The 13,010-nt window shown below is 42.9% G+C and overlaps 1 protein-coding gene across 2 annotated transcripts in view; it reads left to right on the forward strand.

Annotated features, from left to right (window-relative positions):
* Positions 1 to 13,010, forward strand: part of LOC117272174 (phospholipid phosphatase-related protein type 4-like) — a 120,045-nt gene that overhangs the window by 91,558 nt on the left and 15,477 nt on the right. For both annotated transcript variants that reach the window (XM_078172881.1, XM_078172880.1), the window contains exon 8: positions 2,858 to 3,086. In XM_078172881.1, the coding sequence (XP_078029007.1) occupies positions 2,858 to 3,086 (229 nt within the window). The remainder of the gene's footprint in view (positions 1 to 2,857; positions 3,087 to 13,010) is intronic.

The raw sequence follows: 13,010 nt of genomic DNA on the forward strand, positions 1-13,010 counted from the left end.
ACATCAGACTGTATTGTTAATGTACTAACTGGCTAACTAGCACGTTGAATCCATCCTGTTGGTCTTACGGTTTCCCTTTTTGAATTACTAATACAGACCACCGCCACCTGCTGGTGCGGAGAGTTATTTCCTCTCATGCAGGCTCAGGACATACGTTCTAGCTGGCCGTTGGCTATAATCTTTGCGGTGTGTCAATGTGAGGTGACACAACAGTTGCCCTTTGTTGCAAGTAGTTCTTTGATGTCTGTTTGGAGTGATTGGGCCTTAACAACCCCAGAGTTTTACATGCAAGCATCGAGGTGAGAACACTGAGGTAGTGGAGGGCAGAGGAAGCTCTAGAAAAGTCAGAATCCTGACTGCTTAACATTGTTCTGATATGAGCTGTGACAAGAGAAAGAGACCTGGGCTAGGCAGTGGCATTGTGGTGTGCTATGACCAAGCCCAAGACAAGTAGAGGTGAAAATCTGCACAGAACCCTCACACTCCTAGGTCTCTGGTAGAGGACCTGAGCTTCAGGATGATACAGATACCATTCTAAGGTATATATATACATATACAGTACAGGCCAAAAGTTTGGACACACCTTCTCATTCAATGCGTTTTCTTTATTTTCATGACTATTTACATTGTAGATTCTCACTGAAGGCATCAAAACTATGAATGAACACATGTGGAGTTATGTACTTAACAAAAAAAGGTGAAATAACTGAAAACATGTTTTATATTCTAGTTTCTTCAAAATAGCCACCCTTTGCTCTGATTACTGCTTTGCACACTCTTGGCATTCTCTCCATGAGCTTCAAGAGGTAGTCACCTGAAATGGTTTCCACTTCACAGGTGTGCCTTATCAGGGTTAATTAGTGGAATTTCTTGCTTTATCAATGGGGTTGGGACCATCAGTTGTGTTGTGCAGAAGTCAGGTTAATACACAGCCGACAGCCCTATTGGACAACTGTTAAAATTCATATTATGGCAAGAACCAATCAGCTAACTAAAGAAAAACGAGTGGCCATCATTACTTTAAGAAATGAAGGTCAGTCAGTCTGGAAAATTGCAAAAACTTTAAATGTGTCCCCAAGTGGAGTCGCAAAAACCATCAAGCGCTACAACGAAACTGGCACACATGAGGACCGACCCAGGAAAGGAAGACCAAGAGTCACCTCTGCTTCTGAGGATAAGTTCATCCGAGTCACCAGCCTCAGAAATCGCAAGTTAACAGCAGCTCAGATCAGAGACCAGATGAATGCCAAACAGAGTTCTAGCAGCAGACCCATCTCTAGAACAACTGTTAAGAGGAGACTGCGCCAATCAGGCCTTCATGGTCAAATAGCTGCTAGGAAACCACTGCTAAGGAGAGGCAACAAGCAGAAGAGATTTGTTTGGGCCAAGAAACACAAGGAATGAACATTAGACCAGTGGAAATCTGTGCTTTGGTCTGATGAGTCCAAATTTGAGATCTTTGGTTCCAACCACCGTGTCTTTGTGAGACGCAGAAAAGGTGAACGGATGGATTCCACATGCCTGGTTCCCACTGTGAAGCATGGAGGAGGAGGTGTGATGGTGTGGGGGTGTTTTGCTGGTGACACTGTTGGGGATTTATTCAAAATTGAAGGCACACTGAACCAGCGTGGCTACCACAGCATCCTGCAGCGACATGCCATCCCATCCGGTTTGCGTTTAGTTGGACGATCATTTATTTTTCAACAGGACAATGACCCCAAACACACCTCCAGGCTGTGTAAGGGCTATTTGACCAAAAAGGAGAGTGATGGAGTGCTGCGGCAGATGACCTGGCCTCCACAGTCACCGGACCTGAACCCAATCGAGATGGTTTGGGGTGAGCTGGACCGCAGAGTGAAGGCAAAGGGGCCAACAAGTGCTAAACACCTCTGGGAACTCCTTCAAGACTGTTGGAAAACCATTTCAGGTGACTACCTCTTGAAGCTCATGGAGAGAATGCCAAGAGTGTGCAAAGCAGTAATCAGAGCAAAGGGTGGCTATTTTGAAGAAACTAGAATATAAAACATGTTTTCAGTTATTTCACCTTTTTTTGTTAAGTACATAACTCCACATGTGTTCATTCATAGTTTTGATGCCTTCAGTGAGAATCTACAATGTAAATAGTCATGAAAATAAAGAAAACGCATTGAATGAGAAGGTATGTCCAAACCTTTGGCCTGTACTGTATGCATGTAAGTGATAATGTATAATGAGCCGGTGAATACTGGGAAAATAACTCCCGACAGGGGAATAGAACCCCGACGCGCAGCAACGCTGGGCTACATAGCAACGGTCATTACACAGTAATATCAGACCTCTGAATGCCGCGACTGACCAATCAGAATACAACATTTAATAGAGCCGTGTAATAAATATATATATGACATGACAAAACCTTGAGTTGACTGAACTAGTTGATATCCAGCTTTGTAATACCACTTACCCAGACGACCAGTGTTAGAGTTAGTCAAGCCTGATAACAAAAAGATATCCTGGGTAAGTTGAACTGGCTTTGTAGTACAGGCCTCAGGTGTATATTGCTGATACTATTTTAAACTAGCTTTTTTGACTTCAGACGCAGAAATACAGCTTATTTGCATAGAAATACTTGGATGGAAACCCACTTTTTCAGAATTTAAGCAGATGAAATTTAAGCAGTCACTTGTCTGATGTCCGATGCTCATACTATAAACCTCAGTTGTTTTCACAGCCAAGTAGTGTTAAATGTTTAGATTCAGTCATCTTTTATTTTCTTTTAATTGTTAGAAAGATGAATTCCAGTGAGTACACTTAGTTAAAATCATCCCTTTTTAACTTGACATTAGCAGTGTGACCTCTCCTTGTTATTCACTCACAGGTCACCACACCCTGGCTCCCAGCCAACCAGAGCCCATCATTACCAGGACCTCTTCCCACACTCTGTCCCCCAACCAACCAGAGCCTATCTTGACTCGAAGCGCCTCCTACCGAGAACCGTCCATGTCCAATCTCAAGAGAGCCAGTGCTGAGGTGGAGGTCATAACTCCATCCAGTCCCCTGGGCAATCATGAAAACATGATGACCTTCAGTAGCAGCACACTGCCAAGGTAAATATGTTTAGTGGAGTCTTTATCCGAAGAGTTGGTTTAGGAGAGAAAACAAGGTGCTAGACCTTGCTTACCCATAATACATCACATATAACTGTCACATACTGCTCCATCTGTTGAAGGCTATTTTGCTATTGGCCTTATTGCTCTATTTCAGAGATAGAAGACAGCATTTCAGAATGCTGTTTTAGTTCAGTTAATTACCACCTTGCCTAATTAGCTGCTTATTGTTTCAACATGTGTGTTCAGAATGCCTCATGCATGTATGTGATTGGGCAAGTGAAAAATATATATGATGGCCCCAGACATACTTTCAGCATTTTCTTCTACCGTACATATACAGTACAGGCCAAAAGTTTGGACACACCTTCTCATTCAATGCGTTTTCTTTATTTTCATGACTATTTACATTGTAGATTCTCACTGAAGGCATCAAAACTATGAATGAACACATGTGGAGTTATGTACTTAACAAAAAAAGGTGAAATAACTGAAAACATGTTTTATATTCTAGTTTCTTCAAAATAGCCACCCTTTGCTCTGATTACTGCTTTGCACACTCTTGGCATTCTCTCCATGAGCTTCAAGAGGTAGTCACCTGAAATGGTTTTCCAACAGTCTTGAAGGAGTTCCCAGAGGTGTTTAGCACTTGTTGGCCCCTTTGCCTTCACTCTGCGGTCCAGCTCACCCCAAACCATCTCGATTGGGTTCAGGTCCGGTGACTGTGGAGGCCAGGTCATCTGCCGCAGCACTCCATCACTCTCCTTCTTGGTCAAATAGCCCTTACACAGCCTGGAGGTGTGTTTGGGGTCATTGTCCTGTTGAAAAATAAATGATCGTCCAACTAAACGCAAACCGGATGGGATGGCATGTCGCTGCAGGATGCTGTGGTAGCCATGCTGGTTCAGTGTGCCTTCAATTTTGAATAAATCCCCAACAGTGTCACCAGCAAAACACCCCCACACCATCACACCTCCTCCTCCATGCTTCACAGTGGGAACCAGGCATGTGGAATCCATCCGTTCACCTTTTCTGCGTCTCACAAAGACACGGTGGTTGGAACCAAAGATCTCAAATTTGGACTCATCAGACCAAAGCACAGATTTCCACTGGTCTAATGTCCATTCCTTGTGTTTCTTGGCCCAAACAAATCTCTTCTGCTTGTTGCCTCTCCTTAGCAGTGGTTTCCTAGCAGCTATTTGACCATGAAGGCCTGATTCGCACAGTCTCCTCTTAACAGTTGTTCTAGAGATGGGTCTGCTGCTAGAACTCTGTGTGGCATTCATCTGGTCTCTGATCTGAGCTGCTGTTAACTTGCGATTTCTGAGGCTGGTGACTCGGATGAACTTATCCTCAGAAGCAGAGGTGACTCTTGGTCTTCCTTTCCTGGGTCGGTCCTCATGTGTGCCAGTTTCGTTGTAGCACTTGATGGTTTTTGCGACTCCACTTGGAGACACATTTAAAGTTTTTGCAATTTTCCAGACTGACTGACCTTCATTTCTTAAAGTAATGATGGCCACTCGTTTTTCTTTAGTTAGCTGATTGGTTCTTGCCATAATATGAATTTTAACAGTTGTCCAATAGGGCTGTCGGCTGTGTATTAACCTGACTTCTGCACAACACAACTGATGGTCCCAACCCCATTGATAAAGCAAGAAATTCCACTAATTAACCCTGATAAGGCACACCTGTGAAGTGGAAACCATTTCAGGTGACTACCTCTTGAAGCTCATGGAGAGAATGCCAAGAGTGTGCAAAGCAGTAATCAGAGCAAAGGGTGGCTATTTTGAAGAAACTAGAATATAAAACATGTTTTCAGTTATTTCACCTTTTTTTGTTAAGTACATAACTCCACATGTGTTCATTCATAGTTTTGATGCCTTCAGTGAGAATCTACAATGTAAATAGTCATGAAAATAAAGAAAACGCATTGAATGAGAAGGTGTGTCCAAACTTTTGGCCTGTACTGTACATATATATATGTATATATATATATATATATATATATATATATATATATATATATGTATATATATATATAGCAGGCTTCTACATATATATATATATATATATATATATATATATATGTGTAGCAGGGCTCGACAGTGCGAGCGTTTCACTAAAAATAGGTGTGTGCAAACTGTAAAAAATATTTAGGGGCACATGTGCGCATAAAAAAATCAGCCTACGCAGCCTATATTTTTGTCATAAAAAAATATGATAATCTAACTGCAAATGTTGGAGGAACTCCAGCAGCCTTCCCTCTTCCCCGTGTGATGCGGTTATGGGCAGTTTTCCAAGCCACTGTCGGCACAATGAATATAAGTCCCACTGTCGGCAGCGTGGAAATAAGTCAAAGTGTGGAGGAGATGGACCGGGTTAAGCGGCGGATCTCCGGGGAAGCCTGCTCCGTTCTCCCCGTAGTTCAAATAATTTCAACTCTGAGCGCAGCGCTCGGGCGGAAAATCAGAGCAGTGCGCGACACCAAGGGTAGCGGTGCCGCTTTGTCAGGCGTTGCTGCCCTCTCCATAGACAAACAATGGGACAGCCAGCGCAAAGCGGTTTTACAGCTGATCATGTGTAAAGGCCTTTAGGGACCGTTCGCCACGGTACCGCTGCTGGGCAGGGTGGAAATAAAGCCTTTTTCACACAGAATGCGCAAAGCGCAGACCTCCGCCGACGAACCCATTCATTGTGTATGTGCTACCGCGGCGCAAGAGCGCACCGCTCTGCCGCCGAGCTGAGCGGCCTGCACTCGAATTGAATTTTTTTTTAAATTTCACCGCAACGCGCTGTGACGACACCTCGGCGCCGCGCGTCCAATAGCAGAGAAGAGCCTGAAGTAGACCCGAAAGCGGTCACCATGGAGCTGTAGCTCCTAAACGAGCCTGTACTCCCCTAAATCCTGTCCTCTGCGCCCTACCCCGCCGTGGGCGCCACGAAAGCTCTGTGTGAAAGAGGTTTTAAGTCCTGCAGAGTTTCAGAGGACCTGGAGAATGTTTTAGGATAGTAATAACATTATATAAGATAATCATATTGCAAAGATAATATATATAAGATAATAACATTAAAGATAAAATTAAATTGCAATAGGCCTACTTTTCCAAAACTTGATGATTTTACCTTTCTGTACATTTTGTATACAAATTCATTAAATAATTTTGCTTGTAAATGTCTATCTGCATCACGTTTATTAAGGAAAACACATTATTTGATCAATTTACATTGTGCCCCTAAAGTTCTTTGTGCGCTCCTTACTTTTTCAACTTAGGAGCACATGTGCTCCTTGGGAAAAAAACGTTAGCGTCAAGCCCTGTATACATATATATTTTAAATGTATTTATTTATTAATTTATTTATTTTTGCATCTGTGCCAGCGATAGCTGTAGCCGGAGGCATTACGTTTTCTGGTTGTCCGTACGAACATATGTACGTCCCATTTTCGTGAACTCGATATCTTATGAGCACCTTGAGGGAATTTCCTCAAATTTGGCAGAAACGTCCACTTGGACTCAACAACAAACTGATTAGATTTTGATAGTCAAAAGTCAAGGTCACTGTGACCTTGTCTGTCTCATTTTTGTGAACATGATATCTCAAGAACACCTTGAGGGAATTTCTTAAAATTTGATGCAAATGTTAACTTGGATTCAACAATGAACTATTAGAGTTTGGTCGTCAAATATCAAAGGTCAAGGTCACTGTGACCTTGCATCCATCTCATTCTCATTAATGTGGAATCTCACCTTAAGGGAATTCTTACAATTCGGCACAAATGCCCATTTGGCTGAAGAATAAACTGACTAGAATTTGGTGGTTGAAGGTCAAAGGTCAAGGTCAGTTGACCTCACAGAATATGTTTTTGGCTAGGATATAGTGATGACATGATGAAATTTTATATCCAAAAAGTCAAAGGTCAACCACTGTGACATCATAACATTCTAAAAAAAAAAACCTCTTTCCTGGCCATTACTTACCAGACATTTTGTCAGATACTGAATTGGTGACACTGATCTTGGGTGCTCCTTGATCTGTGGCTGTGCTGCCTGCTCTCTCCGGTTTTACGCCAGGCTCGACTCCTTTCAAAGACTCCTTGCAAAGCACTCCTCCGGGGTTTTTTCAGACCTAATTGTATTGCAGAGTTTTGTACAGCGGCGACCGAATCTTTGCTCTCAAACCACAAAAAAATGTGATGGCACAACAGTCTCCTTCAATACATTATTCTATGCTTTTTTTTTATTTTCACATTGGCTAGTCATCCTGTTTAATTTGTCTTCTGATTAAATCGGAACCGTTGAAACAAGTTGTAGGAAGCCTCTGCAAGTAATTGGTTGCTGGCAGACACTCTGTGCTGCAATAAAATGGTTAATCAGCAGTGCTGTGCACGTAGAGCCGATGCGCTGCTGGTTCTGCCGGCCTGAATAGAATATAATGTCTGTAGCCTTACTGTTGTGTACAGCATTTATAGACTGAGCTGAGTAGTGATGCGCGGGTCGACCCGTAACCTGCGGGACCCGCAAATGGACCTGCGGGTCGGGCAGCAGTGATCATCTGTTAAATCGGTCTGTAAATGACATTTTGACATTATTACTATAATCTTTAATCTATTACTGTCATGGCAGTCCGCGGTCGTTTTCAAAACACACTTGTGTCACGCACTCCAAAAGAAACTTGTTGAAACTTTAAACAATAATTTATTGTACAAAAGAGGGGAAACCGTAATTCATATTAAGTTCAAAAGATAACGAAAAAACAGCTACAAGTTAGAGGGAATAGTGATAAAGTGGTAAAACTTGGCATTGATCCACAGCCTCAGACGGATGCACTCAAGCGTGCCGTGCGCACAAGCTCAGTTAGTAGGCAATACTATATTTTAACATTTTTAACAATGCAATTTAAAAGTTTTGATTTTTATTGATAACCTACATTTACCAACAACAAAAAGACTACATTTAGCACCAAAAAAATATGTAAAAAAAATAAAAAATAAAAAGTAAATAAAAAAATGAATATTGAATACCAAATTTTCATAACAAATACCTACCCATAGAAACGAATATTCAAATATCCGAATATTTGGGTACAGCCCTAATGAAATGGTGATTACATTTGGATGCTCTGACTGTGAGAATAGAGGAACAAACTTTTATGTCTTGTACTCTTGGCCTTTGGGTGGGTGAAAAGCTAATTGATTGAGTCCATTTAGCCAACCTCTTCATTCAGCAGCCTATATTCGCTATACTATAGCTACAAATTGTGACTGAACAGCTTGTCTTGTCACAGCTTTCAGTCCTCTGTGGTGAAATCCTGGAGCAAGTATCATATTAAATATGTTATTTAATCTACATGACCAGACCATTTAAGTAAGTAGCTTATTCACTGTTTACATAATAATTAGGTCTACATATGGTTTATTAATGGTGTATTGAACACAGTTGACTCAGTCCGACCATGTAGAACCTAATTTTATATTGGGATATAAAAAGAAATTGTGTGTGTTTAATTTCCACAGCTTTTCTACAGCTCTTCTATTACCATGAGCAATCTGTCTGTTCCCCTGTCATCTTTGTCTGTGGTAGAAACACTGAGGGAACAGGAAAAGGGATTTCAGATGTGATAAAATTGATTGTTCATCTGAGAAAGAAGTGCAAAGGTCTGTGTGGGTGTAATTGAGAAGACAACAATGAAATTCTTGCAAAAGAGCACCACACTAAAACAGCACATATATACACACAGGGCTTCGTGGAGCATGGCAGGGTTTCTGACATACGCCTGGGACATACACAGCTGTTTGAGTAACTCACCGCGGACCTGAATGCACCAAATTTAAAAAGAGAGGGATAGTAATTGTATGTGCCATGAAACACAACATGAGAGTTGAGTTTTTTAATTAAAAAATGTGAAAGACAGAGAGAATCAGTGAAAATGGCTTTTGCACTGGGTCATTTTCTCTTTCTCAAAATGCTGAAGTTCTGTGGTACACTGCACCGATTTTGAAAGAGAAGGCAAGAGGGGATTGATTCATCATGACTGGTGTTCTGCCACACTCCAGACACCTGTTACCAAATTCCTCAAAATTTCCAAGTCAATCCAAAATTCAACCATTTACAGTATGTGTACCAGCTACCAGTGTAACAGTAGTCTCACGTAGCCAGACCTATCTCCACAGCACTGTGTTAGTGCTAAAGAAAGGTCAGGAAGCATACATGATCATTCTGCTATAGGGGAACACAATGCTCTGGGTCGTTTGTATTTCTTTAAACCAATCACAATCGTTTTTGGCAGCACTAAGCCAATAATGTAGTAATGGTGCCCTTGCAAAAAGGTAGCATGCAGATAGTGAAAAGGGAGGAGAATGCTGGTTTACATAGACAGCCAATGGCGGGCTTATACCCACAGTCTCAATTGGCTGAGTCAGACTAGTGTAACAGTTGCGGTCTGCGTTGTGTTAAATGAGTGCCAAAGATGGCAGCTGTCCAATCAATCACAGATTTATTGCACAGTCTGGGGATGGTGGATGAACACACACAATGCATGCATTCAGTTAGAGCAGTCAGTGGCCTGTGCACGCGCTAAATAATACAACATGTATGTCATTCGTAAGTGCTATATCGTAGGCAACTGGACTTGCTTACGTTTCTTGAAGGCGTTTCGCCTCTCATCCAAGAAGCTTCTTCAGTTCTAAATGACTGGTACAAAGTTGCAGGCTATAAACCCTGTGTGGGTGGGAACACTTGCAGAGCCGTAGGGGTCACGTGAGCTTTTAGTTTCAGAGTCGTTAAGGTCACAATGTGTCGTTGACCCACCTGGCCACCATGTGAGTCGTTAGGGTCAGGTGGGACCAGGGGTGAATGGGTGTGAAGTCATCTGGGGAGGGATCCCAAGACCTGGATGACTGAGAATCTTCACTGACAAGTTGCCATTCAATTTGGGAAGAATGCTCTTCGACTGGTACGGGAATTTGAAAGAACATCTAGGAAGCTGGCTGACTACAGGAACCACCTGTGTTTCAACCTGAGATGCAGGCAACACAGGTTCATCCCTAACAGCCTACGCTTGGGTTCCACCGTGAAAGGACACAAGGCTGCAACTATCCTTCAGAGGGCCCAGAACCAGCTACTCAACAAGAGAGTGAGACAGATTCACTTCACCATTGATGCACTTAAATCCAAGACAGAACAGATATTGGAAGAACTGACAGCACTTCTACCCAGGGAGGTCCTGGAAGATGTCTCCAAGTTTGTTGAGAAGGCACAGGCTTCGCAACACTCCAAAGGGAAGGAACGACAGACATGAAAATTCCTGACACTACAGTCCCGTCATAACATCTCTAATAGAACAGACATACCGACCTGGAGAAACAAGGATCACAGCACAGCACATCCGGACATACATGAGAAGTGGGTAAAAAACTTATCGGACAGAGAGCTCACTCAATCGGAAAAGGATGTCCTGACCAAGGGACTGAACACCAGAACAGATACCAGTGGTAGATCTTATTTCAGCAACAGAGACAGCCATCAGAAACAACGAGCTGGCAGACACAGAGGCAGAACAACTGAGCTTAAAGGTATCAGCCGCTCTCGCTGGAGCAAAAACACCACCTTCCAACCTCACCATCGAGGAAAGGAAGGCCCTGGCATCACTGAGGAAAGACTGGAACATCACCATCTTGCCGGCAGACAAAGGGAGATGCACAGTGGTGCTGAAGACAGCAGATTACCATGTCAAAATCACTGCTCTGCTCAGTGACACAGCCACATACGAAACACTGAGGCGTGATCCTACCAGTGGCTACAAAAAGAAGGTCATAGATTATCTACAAAAACTGGAAAAGGACAAAATCATTGACAGACCACTGTATTATCGACTGTACCCTGGTGAGGCCACCCCATGCATCGATGGACTCCCCAAGATACACAAGGAAGGAGCACCACTCAGAACCATCATCAGCGGCATCAACTCAGTCACGTACAACATCTCCAAACACCTAGCTATGATCTTAGCTCCATTGGTTGGTAAAACTCCACATCATGTAAGGAACTCTCAGGATTTTACCAACAAGACCAGAGAGATAACACTGGACTCTGACGAAACTATGGTATCATACAACGTCACTTCACTTTTCACCTGCATTCCCACCAAAGAAGCAGTTAAGACAGTGAGGAAATGTCTGCTACAAGACAACTCCCTTCCATTCAGGACCAACTTCACCCCAGACCACATTTGTGACCTGCTGGACTTTTGTTTGACCACCACCTATTTCAAGTACAGCGAGGGTTTCTACTGACAAAAGCACGGCTGTGCTATGGGCTCACCGGTGTCCCCTATAGTGGCCAATCTTTTACATGGAAGATGTGGAGAAGAGAGCGCTGACCACCTTTATGGGAATTGCTCCTAGCCACTGGTTCAGATGACACCTGGGTCAAAATCAAAACTGAGGAAGTGGAAACCTTCACGGAACACATTAACGCAGTACATTAAATTCACACGGGAGGATGTCAGAGGAGATAGTCTACCCTTCTTAGACTGTGCAGTGCACATTGAAGAGGACAGAAACCTAAACATAGAGGTGTACAGAAAACCTACACACACGGACCAATACCTGCTGTTTGACTCTCACCACCCACTGAGGCACAAATTGGAAGTTATCAGGACACTGAATCATCGGGCTGAAAACGTGCCCACTAGAACAGAGGGGAAGGTGAAGGAACAGAAACACATCAGGGAAGCACTTAAAACCTGTGGCTATCCCAACTGGGCCTTTGCAAAAACCTCAAAAAGACCCAGAGCAGACAGAGAGGAAGAGACACAAAAACATAACAACATTGTCATTCCTTATGCTGCAGGAGTGTCTGAGAAACTTAGGAGGATTTTCAACAAACACCACATCCCTGTGCACTTTAAACCCAGCAACACACTGAGACAGAAACTTGTCCACCCCAAGGACAAAACACCCAGCCATAAGCAGATTAATTTAGTGTATGCAGTTCAGTACAGCCAGGAATGCACAGATTTATACATTGGGGAGACAAAACAACCACTCCACAAGCGCATGGCACAGCACAGGAGAGCCAGCTCCTCGGGTCAAGACTCGGCTGTCCACTTACATCTATAGGAGAAGGGACACTCCTTTGAGGACAGCAATGTGCACATCTTGGCCAGGGAGGAAAGATGGTTTGAAAGAGGAGTAAAAGAAGCCATCAACGTCAAGCTGGAATCGTTAAACAGAGGGGGTGGCTTACGACACTACTTATCCCCTACCTACAATGCAGTCCACTACACAACTTTTCTGCCCGTTCTGAAAGTCACTATGTCACATTGCACGATTGTGGAGTCATAAAATCATGCCGTGACTTGGCCGACACACCTGACACACTACATGATGGTACTCACCAATTATCCCCGGACCGCTCGTCTTTCATGTCATCGGGTTATTCTTGTCCTATTTTTATTACTTTTACTGTTATTTGAGTCACTGTGTCTGTTCATGTGCCAGCTGAAATGTTGTTGTAGTCACCTAAAAGCGTCGGCAGGAGCTACATTTGAAGTACTGTACGCAAACATTCAAGCTACTGAATCCTCCACAGCTAGTTCCCACAAATGTTTCACCATAAAAGGCTATTTAGAAAATGGAGGGATTCTCTCAGCCGAAGTTATAAGGGGCTTTTAATTTGAAATAAATTCAGGAAGTGTTGAGTTTGAAATGACGATGCGATGTGTTAACTTTATGAAGACAACGGGAGTGGACAAAAAGTAAAAATATAAAGATACAGAAGGATTAATAACGGACCGTCTATAATGTAGTCTGTTTCAAATGAAGCTGATAAGCTGGTAGCCTCTGCAGTTGTGGTGAGTAAAAGCCCCGTCACTATTTGTTAATGTTATTACTTTATGTCCGTCTCCATTATGAAGAAATAACAT

This window comes from Epinephelus lanceolatus, chromosome 12 (assembly GCF_041903045.1).
Source record: "Epinephelus lanceolatus isolate andai-2023 chromosome 12, ASM4190304v1, whole genome shotgun sequence".
Taxonomy (NCBI): domain Eukaryota; kingdom Metazoa; phylum Chordata; class Actinopteri; order Perciformes; family Serranidae; genus Epinephelus; species Epinephelus lanceolatus.